Source organism: Dipodomys spectabilis, unplaced genomic scaffold, assembly GCF_019054845.1.
Source record: "Dipodomys spectabilis isolate Male_0828 unplaced genomic scaffold, ASM1905484v1 ptg000096l, whole genome shotgun sequence".
Classification (NCBI taxonomy): domain Eukaryota; kingdom Metazoa; phylum Chordata; class Mammalia; order Rodentia; family Heteromyidae; genus Dipodomys; species Dipodomys spectabilis.
In genome coordinates, this window is record NW_024870773.1 from 17,247,960 (window position 1) to 17,264,929 (window position 16,970).

The 16,970-nt window shown below is 42.0% G+C and overlaps 2 protein-coding genes across 4 annotated transcripts in view; both read right to left on the reverse strand.

The window, feature by feature from the left end:
- Positions 1-9,796, reverse strand: part of Mcm10 (minichromosome maintenance 10 replication initiation factor) — a 33,604-nt gene extending 23,808 nt beyond the window's left edge. Inside the window, exons 1-6 of the mRNA XM_042686308.1 lie at positions 9,783-9,796; positions 7,706-7,782; positions 5,552-5,893; positions 3,803-3,904; positions 3,549-3,683; positions 571-760 (exon numbers count right to left, since the gene is read on the reverse strand). Of these exons, the coding sequence (XP_042542242.1) occupies positions 571-760; positions 3,549-3,683; positions 3,803-3,904; positions 5,552-5,893; positions 7,706-7,712 (776 nt within the window). The 5' untranslated portion in view covers positions 7,713-7,782; positions 9,783-9,796. The remainder of the gene's footprint in view (positions 1-570; positions 761-3,548; positions 3,684-3,802; positions 3,905-5,551; positions 5,894-7,705; positions 7,783-9,782) is intronic.
- Positions 9,797-12,782: 2,986 nt separating this feature from the next.
- The window catches only part of Optn (optineurin), a 32,165-nt gene continuing 27,977 nt past the window's right edge, over positions 12,783-16,970 (reverse strand). For 2 of the 3 annotated variants that reach the window (XM_042686094.1, XM_042686096.1), the window contains 3 exons: positions 15,961-16,088; positions 14,553-14,635; positions 12,783-13,155 (listed from right to left, as the gene is read on the reverse strand). In XM_042686094.1, coding sequence (XP_042542028.1) covers positions 13,028-13,155; positions 14,553-14,635; positions 15,961-16,088 — 339 coding nt within the window. In that variant the 3' untranslated portion in view covers positions 12,783-13,027. The remainder of the gene's footprint in view (positions 13,156-14,552; positions 14,636-15,960; positions 16,089-16,970) is intronic. The other variant, XM_042686095.1, reaches the window with a different exon arrangement.

The window sequence follows — 16,970 nt, forward strand, 5'->3', positions numbered from 1 at the left end:
TTTCTTTTCCTTAGATACAGATATGACTTCATAGCTTTTTATTATTTGTAAACATCTGTTATATAGAGATTACTATCCTCATTAAATGATTTAAAAATAGTCTACAATGCCTAGTACCACAAACAAGTAGTTTAATTTAGACTTAAAAAAAACTTAGTCTGTCCTGACCTATTTCTTTTATTTATTCATTTTTGTCTGTCATGGGGCTTGAACTCTGGGCCTGGTCACTGTCCCTCAGGTCTTCAGCTCAAGGCAAGCACTCTACCACTTGAGCTACAGTGCCACTCTGACCTATTTCTTACTGAATATACTATTATTTCCTTTTACACATAAATGTTCTTTATTCACCATAAATCCAGAGTAAGGCTTCCTTAAACACTTCACACACAGCTGTACTAAGTCAAACCAAGTGCTGCTGCTAGATTTTCCGCCAAACTTTGTCCAATTCAAGAACTCTTAATCTTTTGTGGATCTCCTACCCAGGCACACTGCTTATAAAAGACACCATCTTCAGAGTAGGAAGTGCCATCTAGTGGTATAGAGGGAAGGAGAGCTGACAGAACTACTGACCTGAGCCTCAGGCCAGAGAAGGCTTCCACAGAGACCTGAGGAGCTGGTTCCTCAGAATTCCTGGAGATGGCTGCACTCCTGGAGACAGCTGAGCTCTGATCTCTAGTCGTCTCACTAGGTTTGTTCCCAGGAATACTTCGGAGTGGTTCAGGAGGAGTAGCTGTCATCTTTAAAGAAGAGTTTTTGGACTCTAGAAAATTAATTTAGAATTTAGTGAAAAGAAATTCACACTGATATAAGCATGAAATTTGCTTACAGAATTCTTTTAATGCATAAAACAACTAAATTTTGAGGGAACACAGGTAGCCCATGAGAGCACATCTGACCACCTTCAGTCTCCAGTGTGACCCAACAGACCATCTGGGATGATGGAAATGTTTTCTATCAGTTTTATCCACTATGGCAGAAGCCATCAGTGACAGGCAGCCATCAGCCACTTCAAATGTGACCAGCACTTCTAAGGAAGAACATGTCTACCTTACATTTACATAGGAATTCATAACTTGGGCCTACTGTAGCAGACATTCTAAATGCAGTGGCATTTGCAGATTTTCACTACATATAAGCATGGCTCCTTTTTTTTGGCCTGTCCTAGGGCTTGAACTCAGGGTGCTTTTCTTGAGCCTCTTTGTGCTCAAGGCTAGTGCTCTACCACCTGAGACACAGTACCACTTTCAGCCTTTTCTGAATAGTTTATTGGAGATAGGAGTTGTATGGACTTACTTCACTGCCCAGGCTGGCTTTAAACTGCAATCCTCATATCTCAGTTTCCTAAGTAGCTGGGAGTGAGCCACTAGTACCCTGCTCATGGCTTATTGTGAGAGAATTGTGCATACATCTTTCTTTCCTATTTCATTTCTTTCTTTTCCATTCCACTTTCTTTACAGGGAGGGGACCAGGGTGTTTTCCTGATCAATGCACACATTAAATATTCCTGATGCAGTTACTCTTCATATTTTAAAAGTGGCTATATGGAAATGGCCCAGATGCCCTACAATAAATGAGTGGATTAAAAAATATGGTACATACATACATGGAATTTTAGAGCTATTTAGAAAGAATAAGATTATGTCATTTGCAGGAAAATGGATGGACCTAGAACAAATCACGTTAAGTGAGGCAAGCCAAGCTCAGAGAGACAAACAGGCATGTTTGCTTTCATATGTGGAAGTTAAATCTAAAATACACTGGGACATGATTAGGATTCTAGGCATTCACACACAGTGAGACTAAAGGAGGATATTCTTAGGAGAGGAACACAAAGGTGCAATGCTTATGTGCATCTGATCATATAAAATAATAGACTGAAATGAACTCTAGGAAATTGAAACAAGAGGTGTTTTTCTTTGTTGCTGTGTTTGTTTTCTTTTGGTCTTATTGTTCACTTATCTGTCTTTGGGAGGGTAAGGGGAACACAGAAATGGAGGGACAAAGAGTGAACAAATGTGGCAGTGGTTCTCACTAGATACTATGTTAAAAATGAACTACACAACTTGTGGGTGGAGATGGAAGGAGAAAACTTGAGAGAGTGAAGCAAGGGGTGATACTGTCCAAAAAGAAATGTCCTCATTACCTGACTCACATAACTTATGTACCTTTCTATAAGTCATCTTTATAATGACAATAAAACAATAAATAAAACAAGTGGTATAATAATTCAAAAGGTCAGAAAGCCTGGGCACAGTCATTCTTACGAAAGACTGCATTGTTTACCCTCAGAGGGACTTTGGTCACTGTTCCTAAGCTAGGGGTCAGGACAACCCGAGAACTTTAGAACTCAGAAAACAGGTCCATGTCCTCAAAACCACATTTTGAGTATTTTCTAATGAAACACCCAATGTCAAAGGTCTCAAGGTTCAGATACTTATTTGTAAGTGGACAAAGCAAATGCTTAATTAGTGTCAATAGTTCAAGTCGGCAGCTCTTTTTCACAGGTAGAGAAGAGCTGGCCCAAAGCTATTCACATGTAGTGTCTAAACTGCTGCTTTATTAGGCTCTTTCCTCATCACTCTGCACTGGATCTTCTGAGGAGTAATTATCTTGGGTAAATGGAGGCAATGTGTATTAACAATACTTGAGCTTACACATTGTTTCCATTTCTATCTTATAACATAAACACATGCTGGAATAAGGTTTAATTTGAATACTATTCTAGTCTCTTGGAGTAGAAGGCTATTTCCCATGTAAGGAATAGTCCTTTTGGGCTGGGAATGTGGCTTAGTGATAGAGTGCTTGCCTAATATGCATGAAGCCCTGGGTTCTATTCCTCAGTACCACATAAATAGAAAAAGCCAAGGGTAGTACTGTGGCTCAAGTGGTAGAGTGTTAGCCTTAAGCAAAAGAAAGCTCAGGGACAGTGCCCAGCCCCTGAGTTCAAGCCTTAGGACTGGCAAAAAAAAAAAAAAAAAGGAATGGTCCTTTTGGTTTAATGTAACCTGGCTTCAGATAAAATACCCACTTAATAAGGCCCTATGTGCCTTATTCTCATAAGCCCAAAGGTTAAATCTCCAGATTTCCAGCCTGAGAACTAAATTCAGGGTTCTATTAACTATGGAATAAGTAAAGCTTAAAGACAACTATGGTCAACTTGTTACCGTATAGTAAATACCTACTGTGGCTCTAAAGACAGTCTAAGTACTCTTAGATGGAGAGTAAGAGCCCAAAGCATTTCCTACAGCTCCTACTTTTTTTTTTTAAATAAATTTTTATTGTAAAAAAACCCCACAACTGTAAAGAGGGGTTACAGTTACATGAGCAAGGTAATGAGTACATTTCCTATCAAGCATTGTTACCTCCTCCTTTGTTTTTCCCCTACCATCCCTTCTACAGCTCCTACTTCTAAGAAAATGACTTTCCTATTAGGGAGCCATGACAGTCCAGACCACCTTCCTGCACAGGTGCACGTACACAAGGCAAGACCAAATCAGATTTTACATACAGCCAGAGTGGTGCAACCTAGAGAGGCCTCAGTACCTCACCTGTAGCAGCCTTTGGCGTCCGAGCCAGACGTTTGGTTCTGGGTAGGGGAGGGGCATTGAGCTCTGCTGAGAAGCACGGGGACTCCTGAATCCGCTGAACTTTCTTCTCTTTCAGAGGGGACCGGGGACACTTCCCTTGAAGTAAAAGAAATAAGTAAAGCCAGTTTAGGAACAGGGTCAAAGGCTGCTTTGGATGCAAAGAACAATGTTATAGTTCTCAAGTAACAGAGAGGCTACGATGAAAGTCTAGTTACTGGAGGATTTGAGGAGGGCTGGACTTGCAGGCTGTTGAATTGAGGCTGCTTTTAGCTGCTCTTGTAAGGACTTCATTTGTTCTTGCAACTTCCTTAATTCATCTAGGAAAGAAAAATACACTAATTTAAGACTAAGCAGGGAAAATAAATGTTCCACCTGGCAAGAATGATGTAATACTTTTGTTGTCTGCCCGTGTCTCTGAGACTCACAATACCATCACATACCCAAAGCTCCCCCAGAAAAACACACTGTATATCTCCAATCAGCAGGGTCTGACAACTAAGCATGTTAAAGACTGGTACAACTGACAATGGCACATCCAAAACTGAGCAGTGATTGTACCTCTTTTACAAGAATAGAAATAACATAAACAATATAACAAATGCTAGCTCCTGTATTAGAAGGCACAGTTAGCCATTAAATTTTATTATAACTTAAAACTATGGCCCTCAGTGGATGAATGGATCAAGAAAATGTAGCATAAATTTATCAGAAAAAATGATATTGTACCATTTGTAAGGAAATGGATCTTGGAAAAATATTAAGTGAAGTAAGCAAGACCCAAAGAAACATAGATGACATGGTTTCCTTCATTTGTGGTAACTAGAATGTGTCTATAAATCTATAAGTAAACACACTGGATGGTAAAAGATAAAAATACACTGGGACATGAAAAATTATGCAGAACTTTAGGCATTCACACAGAGTGAGACCAAAGGAGGATATTCTTAGGAGATGATCACATAGGCTCAATAGCTATGTGCATCTGACCATAAAGTCATATTTACTGAAATGAACTCCAGGAGGTGGAAACAAGAGGTGTTTTTTGTTGTTGTTGTTGCTAATTGTTTTCATTTTCTTTTGCTTGTTTGTTCGTTTATCTGTCTTTAGAAGGTAAGGGGGGGGCACAGAAATGGTGAGACAAAGGGTGAACAAATGCAGCATCGACACTCACTAAACACTATATGGAAAATGAACTATCCAACTTGTGGGTGGGGAAAGGAAGGAAAAACTGGGAGGGATAGGGAGAAAATAGCCTAAAAGAAACGTACTTATTGCCTGACTTATGTAACTGTAACCCCTCTGCATATCACCTTTATAATGATAAAAAATAAAAATAAATTAAATAAAAGACGGGAGCTGGTGGCTCACACCTATAATCCTAGCTACTCAGGTGGCTGAGACCTAAGCATGTGGTTTGAAGCCAGCATGCGCAACAAAGTCCAAATGACTCTTTTCTCCAACTAACCAATAAAAAGCTAGAAATCTAAGTGTGACTGAAGTGGTAGAGTATCAGCCTTGAGCCAAAAAGCCAAGAGAGAGTGCAAGGTCTTAAGTTTAAGCCCCAGCCCTGGTGCACATGTACACACATAATAAACATAATATGTAGGAAAAGATGTCAGAAACAAAAAAGGGGATGCCTCAAAGCCTTGGTTAAGGATTCAGTATTTGGTAACATTGTAGCTGTGTCCCTCATTCCACACACCTATGGATCCTAAGGAAATATCATCTGTAACAAGCACAGAGTAAGATTTAGGGCAGGTCTGTTGGAAGGCATTATGGGAGGAGACGGAGAGATGCTGAAATGTTGATCACAAATGTCTCTGTCCTCTACTGACTCAGATCATTTGTCTTTTACAGCTATTTACTGATATCCTGAGTTTCCAGCTATTTTGTTTGACTCTGTCATACTGTGGTCTCTGTCTACTTTGTTACAAGCAATTAGAGAAAGTATGAGGTGAAGGCACCTTGCAACTCCTCGTTGGTTTTCTCTTGCCTGGGGGCAGGAGCAGCATTGAGGACCCTGTTTTCAGTGGCGGGCGATGCAGGAATATCTTCATCTGTTAAGTCCCCCACATCGCCAAAGAGAGTAGCCAGATTTTCCTTCTCGTTTTCTGTTCTCCCCACATCGCCATCACTAGCCTCTTCTGTGTAAGATTCACCATCACCATCAGCATCAAAAAGCTCATCAAATTCGTCCAGTTCGCCATCCTCCTGGGCCAGGGAGTTACTCTCTTCTGAATTACAAGCTGAGGCTGACCTATTCTCCTCCAGCAGAGCTGTCAGCACAGCCAAATCATCTTCCTCCACTAGAAGACAGAGAAGGTCGAGGAGAGAAGTAAGGCAAACCTGAGAAAAAGTGCCAATGACAAGCACAGCTAGCTCAAACCCTCAACATTTACCAGGCAGTTAAGGTACAGCTATAGACATCCCTGTCTTGCCTGATATGCCACTTGTTTCCACTGTGTCTATTTTTCTTGTGCCTGGGTACTTCTGAGAGGGCACTGGGCTAAGGGAGGAGGAGCTAGTATTTGCTTGGGTGGGTCATGCACTGGGCTAGAACTTTTTTTTTATATTTTATTTTATTTTTTTATTGTGAAAATACTGTACTGAGGGGTTACAACTACATGGGCAAGATAATGAATACATTCCTTATCAAGCATTGTAGCCTCCTCTGTTTCCCCTTCCCATCCTCCCATCCACCAAAGTTGTAAAGTTCGTTTTTGACATAATGACTTGTACATCTCATTGTTGCAATGGGTCCACCTGTATCCCTATTTAAATGATTTGTTTTTCCCCTTCCCCACCACAAATTATACCAACATCAAATGCAGTGAAAGCAGGGGTTATACTGTGGGGGAGGGACATACAAAGGAACAAAGAAATAATCTTATAAATGTGTTAGAAATAATCATATGAAAGAAAAAAAAAACATTTGAATACATATCTTAGGGTTCATTTCCCTAACATCACCTTATCTGACCTTTTCTGCTTGACTCAGACATATACTAGATATTGCAAATAAGGGAAACCATGGGACCTATGTTTCTTTGGGCCTGGCTTACTTCACTTAATATAATTTTTTCCAAGTCTTTCCATTTCCTAACAAATGGGGCAATGTCATTCTTTCTGATGGAGGCATAGAATTCCATTGTGTATATATACCACATTTTCTTGATCCATTCATCTACTGAGGGGCATCTGGGTTGGTTCCATATCTTAGCTATAGTAAATAATGCTGCAATAAACATAGTCGTGCTGGTAGCTTTAGTGTGGTCTTGTTTGTAAACATTTGGGTAAATGCCCAAAAGTGGGATTGCTGGGTCATAGGGGAGCTCTATGTGGAGTCTTTTGAGGAACCTCCATACTGCTGGGCTAGAACTTTTTACTTCCTCCAAACAATTGTTTTACCTTTTTTTTTTTTTCTTTTCAGTTCACACTGTCTTCTCCAGCCTCTTATGTCTTCTTCCTTTTGAACTCTATTACAATGATGGCTAGATGCCAGCGATTCACCTTGATAATCCCAGCTACTCAGGAGGTTGAGCTGAGGATCATGGCTCAAAGCCAGCTTAGATAGGAAAATCTGTGAGACTCTTATCTATCTCCAACTAACCAACAAAAAAGCCAAAAGTGAAACTGTGGCTCAAGAGTAGAGTACCAACCTTGAGCAAAAAGCTCAGAGACAGCGCCTAGTTTGAGTTCAAGTACCAATATGGACACCAAAAACAAACTCTTAAGTGTATGACTTGTCTGTATTTTATATTAAAAATACAAGCAATTAGCTTCTTTATATTTCACCACTAACTCTGAACATCATCTCATTGCTATCCTTCCTCTGAAAACTGACCAAGGGTCTACTATTTATAGCCAGTTCCTCTGTTTATATAGCAGATCAATTCCTTTCAGCTTCTCATGGATGTCATTCTATTTTTTCCACCTGTCTCCTGCTCCATCAAATTTAAAACAAAGGGAAAACCCTCTCTCTCTTTTTGGAACCAGAGAAAAATAACTGCAGGTAGGGGAACATGTTCACTATTTTGGAGTCAGAATGAGTTAACAAGTTCACAGGTAACCTGGTAATTTTTTGTTAAATAAAGAGAAATTAAATAAGCAGGCCTTACCATTCATGTTGCCCAGAACAGTTGTGATCAAGTTTGGAGGATCAAGCCAATGGGAGATGAATAATCTAGAATCGTGGCTGTGTGAAATCAACATCAGAAGAGTCATCCTTATTCTTGATTCTTCACACAACACACATATCCAGCAAATCAAGAACCTCACAAATCTGATGGGCTGTAACCTCAGAATTCACCTGACATTTCTTGCACACTCTCCCATCACCAATGCCCCCTCTCTCAGAGCAAATAAATGGTATATTTTACTTGGCTTCACAATATAGTTAGAATACTTTAAAGGCTATTTTCTTTTTAAAAAATTTTTTTTAGTGCATCCAATGTCTTCTCTGTCCATAGCAGTTTAGTGTGTGAGTCTACTCAATTCTACCATTGGGATTTTAATTCTAGCTAGCAGACAGAGGAATAGCCAGTGTAAGACAAAGTCTTATCATTCTGTGCAGCCTCCTTTTTTCACTGAAGGTGATTTAAGTTACAATTACCATCTGATATGTGTAACTTTGATAAGTCTAATGTCAAGATACTAATTACAGTGATTTCTTTTTAGTTATTCAACAAACATTTCCTTGGGCCCATCCTATGCACACTGTACAATGGGCTGGAGTGTGAGCTTCCTGGGGGTTGGACAAGCTGTCCCGGGTCATTTTGATAACTAACTCCAGCCTTCCTCCCAAACTAATCTGGGCCCTCCTGTTGGTCTTCACATTCATGGCTAGTTGACAAGCACTATGGGTTCTATCTCTAAAATATTGCTCCCATCTTTCATTTCTCTCCAATATGACTGCCCAAGCGTTAGGACAAGTCACCATTATCTCTAGCCTGGATGACTACTTTAGCCTTCTATCTGGGTTTCTGCCTCCTGCAGCCTACTCTCCGTACAATGGTTACAGTAATCTTGCTTTCCTTACTAACCTTTGAGGAACATAAATCAGATCATGGCAGTGTTCTCTAAGTGGAAATTTCTTACTAATTTCCAGTGCTCTTAGAACAAAGAAGTACTTCTACTTCTTTATCGTCTCTGGGACCCTCTATCCAATTCTACCACTTTGGAACAGGTTAGTTTGAAGTTATAGAACAACCATGATGCTTTCAGCTTTGGATTTTTTATTTTTATTTTTTGGCCAGTCCTGGGGCTTGAACTCTGGGTCTGGGTGTTATCCCTGAGCTTCTTTTTCTTTTGCTCAAGTCCAGCGCTCTACCACTTGAGCCACTGAGCCACTTCCGGCTTTTTTGAGTCGTTTATCAGGAAATAAAGAGTCTCATGGCCGGGCTGGCTTCAAATCACGAACCTCAGATCTCAGCCTCCTGAGTAGCTAAGATTACAAGGCATGAACCGGCTCAAGTTTGGATTATGATGGGAAGCTTGTCCTCCTTCAGTCTCTATGAAGTTTATCATTTTTGAAAGTCTCTCCAGACCACCCTATCTGAGCATGCCTCCTTCTGCAGGCTCTCCTTGACCTTTCTGCTACTTTATTGTGTACCGTCCACTATTTGTTATCCTCATTAGACTGCAAGTCAAAGAATATGTTCGGATCTGCACAAACTATGGACTCAGTAGCCATCATCAAATCATCTACGAAATAAGCTCAGATGGCAAACATTTTAAAGAGTAACTTTAACGACAAAACAAAACAACAACAACAAAAACCCCGCTGCTGGGAGCCGGTGGTTCACGCTTATACTCCTATTCTAGAAGCTGAGATCTGAGGATCCGGCAGACAAAGCCGTGAGCCTTAACCAGCAAAATGCCGGAAGAGGAAGCTCGAGTGGTAGAGCGCCAACCTTAAGCAAAAAGTGTAAGCGAGAACAGAAGGTCCTGAGTTCAAGTTCGGCACTCTCTCGGGCACACGCACACGCACCAAAACTGGTCCCTTAGATAAATAAAGCCGCAATTCTCCAGCCCCCACCCCGCAGCGCCTTCCTCGCCGCACGCCCTAGAGGCCTCCCTGCTGTTGCCCGACTCCAGATCGCTTCCACCCGGGGGTTCCTCCCGTTCTCGGGCTTCTGCAGGGCATCCTACCAAAACGCGGGGGTCGCCCGCGGTTCCAGAGCCGGTGCTTCTTACCTGGTGCCGGTTCCTCTTCCCAGCTACCTCGGAACCCGCCAAAATTCCAACTGGACCCCGCCCTGCCTTCGACGTCAGAGGTACGCGACCGCAAGGCCGCACTGATTGGCTACGCCGGCGCTCTCGGCGGTGACCGGCCGGCGCAAAGCCACACGTCGTCGGGCGCCATCTTTGTTAAGGGCACAAGAACTTCCGGCTGGTGATCTGTGGGCTGCTGCAGGTAAAGCCGCGTTCTGGCTCCCCCTGGCGCTGGGAAATTGCGGTCTTCCTCAGTGTTTTGGTCAGGGTCAGAATTGGGTTCCCGGTGCTGTCCGGGACGGACTCTGCCCGAGGTGGGGGCACGGACGCCGCGCCGCGCCGCTCCCGCCGGCCCGACGGCTTCCTGCGGCGTGAGTGACCACTCCGGTCGGAGCCGCCGACCGTGTCTCACTTCCTTCTGTTCCTGAGCCCAAACGAGGTGTTCGACTCGTAGCTAATAAGCCCCAAACTCTACGTAAACTGGCCGTCGGGTGTACCAGCTCTAGCCATCGCTTCAATGAAGGGAAGATGCCCCCCCCCCCCGGCCCGTTCCATCTCGAGAATTGTAACATTGCCCGAGCTGCGAATCACTTAACAGGAGACTTTATTTTTCAAGGAACATTCAATGGTAAAATTGACGGCTCTTTATGTCTTTACATTCCAAAAATAGTGTTTGTACATGATCATGGTTTCCAAATGCATAATCGTGCGTAGTTTCTGCGAAATTCCAAACACGTCCGAGCAGAAGAGATGATTGCTTGAGCCGTTACTGCGGCTTGTACTCAGGACCTGATGCCGTCCCTTCGTTTTTCCACCCAGGTTGGCACTCCAGACACTCGGGCCACTCACGGACTCTTCTGCCAGGGCTGGCTTCAAACCCTGATACTCCCACCTCAACCTTATTTTCTTTTAAGCTTATTCCTGAGAGTGAGACTATTGGGCAAAAGATTATAAAGGGCCACACTTTCTTACTGTTAAGACGAATATCTTAACATCTTAACTCTCAAACCTAGAAAGGCAGGAAACAAAGATTCACACCTGTTCATCTTCCCTGCTCCCTCCTTCTCCTCTCCCTTCTCTCTCTCACTCTCCACTCCCCACCCCCAACATGATGTAGGCTGATCTGCTCTTCCATGCTCTCTCCTACCATAATGGACCAAAACCTCTGAAATCATGAGCCAAAATAATTTTTTCTTCCTTTTAGTTTGTTCTGACAAGGTATTGTGTCACAGCAATGAAAAGTCAAACACAGGTAGATGTCATACAAAGTGGTTTTCACCCGGTATACACAAATTTCCTATGTTGTGTTAACTGGTAACATGGAACAAGGCCTTTGAAGAGAAATCACACAGGAGTTGGAGCACCAGCCAATGAGCTTTGAAAGCAAGTGTCAATCAGTTGGAGTCCAGTTTCAGACAAATAAGTAGAGAGATAATCACACAATAATTGAGACAAGACATGTACAGACTTCATAAATTCTTTACTAAGCAGCCTTAATTTTAAAAATACATGATTTCAGTCATCATTTTGTGCATTGGAAGGAAGCTTTTTCTTACTGAAACTGCATCTGTTTCACTACTTATCCTCAGGTTCTGCTAACAGCCCCCAGCCTATGTGAGTTCACCTTTTTGAGATTTCATATGTAAGTGAGATCATGTGGTATTATTGTGCTTTGTCTCCTGCATTTCACTTAACAGGATATTCTTCAGATTCATCAGTGCTGTGACCAATGATAGGATTTCCCTCTTTTTTTTTTTTTTTTAGGCTGAATAAGCTTTCATTGTGTATGTACACCGCATTTTCTTTAGCTTCTCATCTAATGGCAGACACCTAGGTTGCCTTCCATATCTGAGCTACTATGAGTACTGCTGCAGTGGACATGAGATACAGATAACTCTTCAGCAGCCTTAATTTAAGCCAGTTCATTTGCAATCCTAACCACTAGCAAACAAATAACTGGGTCACAGGCTTATTCTGTCCATTCACATTGTTATTTCAGAGTTTGGGTCGGCAGGATATTTTTATTTAAACAAAATATGAAAGCTCCCCTAATAATTTAAATGTGAAACCATTTGATTTGCTTCTCTACTTAGGATACTACAGAAGTCTATTTTCTCAAGTATAAAGTAGTAAAAAAAAAAAATTACACTAGAAACTTCTAGTAATAAATGGAAAGAAACTTGATTTTTATTTTTATTTTGTGTGTGTGTGTATCAGACAGGGCCTCGGTGCTGTCCTTTAGGCTTTTTTTGCTCAAGGTCTTCTACCACTTGAACCACAGCTTCACTTCTGGTCTTTTGGTGTTCAGTTGGGCTGGCTTTGTACCAAGATTCCCAGATCTCAGCCTTCTGAGTAGCTAGGATTACAGGTGTGATACACTGATGCCTAGCTAAAGTGAAATTCTTAATACTATGATTGGGTCCAGGAAGATCAGTGAACTCATTGTCGTATGTGTCAGATTTGTTCACGTGCCCTGCTATGAGCCAAAAAGCTCAGTGCGCACAGGAAGAGCTGCAACCATAACACTGACAGAAGAGCTGCAACCATAACACTGACAGAAACACAAACAGAACCCCCACAAGATCCATTTTAACTGAGTGTACTTAAAAAGACTTCAGACATTTTTTTTTTTTTTTTTGGGTCCGGTTGTGGGGCCTGAACCCTGGGCCTGGGCGCTGTCCCTCAGCTCTTCAGTTCAAGGCTAGCGCTCTACCACTTGAGCCACAGCGCCACTTCCGGCTTTTTTTTTTCTTTTTGCTTATGTGGTGCTGAGGAATCGAACCCAGGGCCTCAGGCTTGCAAGGCAAGCGCTCTACCACTGAGCCAACTTCCCAGCCCTTCAGACATTTTCTTGATTAACCCATGATCACCTATTTTCCCCTGCTTCCTTCAAAGAGTGTTAAGTTGATCAATAAAGTTTCTCCACTGACTCTGAGCTGTCACATGGTGTCCTGTGAGGACAGAACAGTGACTCGCATGAACAGAACATAGCAAACACCAACTTTATTGTCGGAAGGCTGTGATGAGGATTCCATTTTCTGAATTTATGGGAATCCACAGTGTTCTGTTTAGAATAGATACATTTTTTTCTCCTAAAAGAAGCAGCACAAGGCAAAAATATTTGAGAACACACAAAGGAGCAGAAGTACAAGTCCTGGAGGAGAAAACCTGATGTTACCAACAGTCTGAGGGGAGGGAGGACGGGGCGGGTAAGAGAATGGCAACCTTTAAATGATGCAATCCATGACATGAATCTGTAGCGTGTCTATGTCAGGCAGGACTTCACCACATTTGGGGCAAGAATGAATTGGAATGCTCTGTTGCTGTGGTTGCCGCCAATTCCTCTCCTCAGCCCCTGGGAATGAAGGAATAAAATGTTTAGTTCCATCTAGAAAGCACTTTTTGTGTGTGTACCTGTATTGGAGTTTGAACTCAGGTCCTGGATGCTGTCCCTTAGCTTTTTCATTCAAGGCTACCACTCTACCACTTGAAACGCAGCTCTACTTCTGGCTTTTTGGTGCTAAATTGGAGATAAGAGTTTCACAGATTTCCCTGTGTGGGCTTTGTAACACAATTCTCAGATCTAAGCCTCTTGAGTAGGACTACAGGTGTGGGCCACCTGTGTGCCCAGCTTTCCTTCTCTTTTTAAGATGAAATTCAAGATGGTATTGTAAGCCTAGACTCTTGTTAGTGTCCATTAACTTTATTTTGTAGCCACCCTAGGCATTGACCTTTGAATTTTATCTTTCATATCTAGAATCAAGGATAATTCTTTCTGTTTTAATGATTTATGATAAACGATACATTACTAGTGCCTTAAAACCATAAGTACTACACCATATTTTTTTTTTTTTTTTGGATCTGGTTGTGGGGGCTGAACTCTGGGCCTGGGCGCTGTCCTTCAGCTCTTCAGCTCAAGGCTAGCGCTTTACCACTTGAGCCACAGCGCCACTTCCGTTTTTTTCTGCTTATGTGGTGCTGAGGAATCGAACCCAGGGCTTCATGAATGCAAGGCAAGCACTCTACCACTGAGCCAACTTCCCAGCCCTACACCATATTTTTAAGAACTGCCATGCTCTATTTTAGGAAATGAAGATCTGGATATATACAAGACTAAGTTGATAACTTCTTATATGCAGTACTATATAGTAAGTGTCTACACTAATCTTGGGGTCTGAGCTACTTAAACTTGTCAAACTTCAGTTCTGGCATCTGTAAGAAGTGGTCATATATACCTCATGGAAGCTTTTGAAACTTCAGTGAGTTACAGAAGAGATCCACACAGAGCCTGCACCCAGTAAACTCTCAATAACTGTGAACATTATTATGTGCAAACACCAGGCAGTGTGTAAAGCTCACTGAGTACTAAACAGACCAACTCTTAACAGAGGGATAAATTGCTTTGAAGGTTCAGGAGGGACACTCATAGAGATGAAATTTGAAATGGGTTCTACAGATGGGAAGAAAGTTCCCTGGGAGGCAACAACAAGAAGATGGGAATATGGAAGACACTGCATAAATATATGCAAGTAGAGGCTTAGGATGACTGGAAGGGGCTGCCTAAGATCAAGCCTTACCTAGCAGATAAAGCTTTTGCAGGGAAGTGACAAAGACTGGAGTATGGGACAAGAAGGGCTCTATACTTTTGGTAGTGTGACTTAAGAGTCCATCCTATGTGTGAGGGAACTGTTTTGAGTATCTTCTCTGCATGATTGTGTTATTCCCTGGAACCCTGGCTCATAAGTGACTCACCTCTTTGTACAAGGTAGACCTGCTGGTCGGGGTCATTTGTTCTTGCTCCATGCCGGCTCTGCATTTCCATCAAGGACTGCCTACTGGGGTGAAAAGCAACACTGTGTGATGTCTTACAACCCTGGCATATAGCCCCATTAGGACGCAGTAAACACTATGAAAAAAAAAAACCCAAAACACCAGTATGCAACTACAAGGTCAAGGTTCATAAAATCCAGAACTTTACCGGGCACTGGTGGCTCGCACCTATAATCCTAGCTACTCAGGAGGCTGAGATACGAGGATTGAGGTTCAAAGCCAGACTAGGCAGGAAACTCCATGAGACTCTTATCTCCAGTTAACCACTAGAAAATTGGAAGTGGAGCTGTGGCTCAAAGTGCACCAGCCTTGAGCAAAAGAGCTGAGGGACAACACCCAAGCCCTGAGTTCAAGTCCGATGAGCACCACTACCAACAAAAACGTTAGAACTTGAGACTCATTTCATTTTTAAAAATCAGTTAAGAAACCACTGAACTGATGATAACTGGCAGGGGAGTCAATTAGAGAAAATAGGCATAGTTCTATAAGAGACACAGTAATTAAATATCTCTCAATAGGATTCAAAATTGCAATGTTAAGTTGTACAACAGTATATACAGTAGTCATTTCTCATAGAGAATTCAGTATTATCTTGTTTAAAGATACATAGGTGTGTGTGTGTGTGTGTGTGTGTGTGTGTGTGTGTGTGTGTGTAATAGAGATGGTCAACCACCAAATTTCTGTGTGTGTGTGTGTGTGTGTGTGTGTGTGTGTGTGTGTGTGTGTAATAGAGATGGTCAACCACCAAATTTCTAGTTTCACAAGGGAAGTGAATGGTGGGGAACAAGAGAGACTACACTGATCTACAACTTCTTTTTACCCTTTAAAAAAATTCGGATAAAACAAATTGCTAGCCAATTCCAAACAAGGTACATGTTATTTTGTGTTATTTTATTCTCTGTGTTTTTAATTTTTTTTTTTTGGTCGGCATGGGATTTGAACTCAGTGCTTGGGTGCTGTTCTTGAGTTCTTCTGTTCAAAGCTGGCACTTTATCACTTTGAGCCACAGCTCTGCTTCTGGCATTCTGGTGGTTAACTAGAGATGAGTCTCATGGACTTTACTGGCTTTGAACTGTAATCTTCAGATTTCAGCCTTCTGCATAGCTGGGTGTTAAGTCTTTCATAGCTTATTTTAAATCTAGTTTCTCACAGTGATCTGTCCATCTTTGTTTAAGGTAAATGTGCTGTAGGCACACAAATGATATGTAGGCAAAGTGATTCTCAAACTCAAACTAAACAGTTTGACAGGGTGTCCTCCCCTACAACCCCCCACCCTCTCCCCCGCCGCCCCACCATGAGGTGCTCCAAGCTTCCCTCTCACTTTCCTCACCTGCTTCCGTCTTCGAAAGCATTCTCTTTCAGCACAAATGCCAGCTGTAATGCCAGTTGTTCTTTCTCTTCATGGATTTTTTCTCTTGCTGCTCTTTCAGCATGGAAGTCTGAGCAGTACACCTCCATCTGTTAGAGGACAAAGCATGGGAGTTACCTCAGAGATGGCTGCAGATTCCCTGCTTCAGAGAGAGAGAGAGACAGAAAGACAGAGACACAGAGAGAGAGAGAAAGACAGAGAGACATAGACACAGAGAGACAGAGAGAAATGCACTAATAGAACTGGTAAGGCAATTCATGTGCCACTGATTCAGTGAAATACTCTAGCCTCTTTTAAAAAGTATTTTTCAGGATTACCAACATAGTACATGGTTTATTTACTCTGCCAGGTATAGTTTAGAATGCTGGTCTTAAAATAAATTTATCATAATAATAGATAAATAGATGTGACTGATTGATTTCCAGACATATGTGAGGTCCTCTGTTGGGTAGTTATTTCACCTTGGCAAAAGTTCCAGCAGTGTAAAACTGCTATTTTTATTTACTTTATATAAAATCTATAGCAGCACTGGGGTTTGAACTTAGGCCCTTGTGCTTGCTAGGCAAGTGTTCTACCACTTGAGCCAGCCTCCTGCCCACTACCATGGTTTTAGAAATCATTCTCAAGTACAAAATGTAGTGCTATCTCAGTTAATTTGCATTCACTGATGATTGAGGAGGTTAAGTGTTTCCTCTTAATCAGAATAGTTAAAATTAAAATGACCAATAAACAAGTGTTGGTAGCCCTCAGCAATGGAAAGTCTGCTGGTGGAAGTGTCCTTGGTACAACCAGTTTAGAACCTGTTTCCCTACTGAATTGCCTGCCTGCCTGGGAAGCAGCATTGCCACTCCTAGGTGTATGGCTGACAAAATGAGAACACAGACAATAGGCATGCACAGGAATGTCATGGATAAGGTACATCACAATGCTGTAAGGGGAACTTACTCATCCGCCTATGAATTGTGAAACAG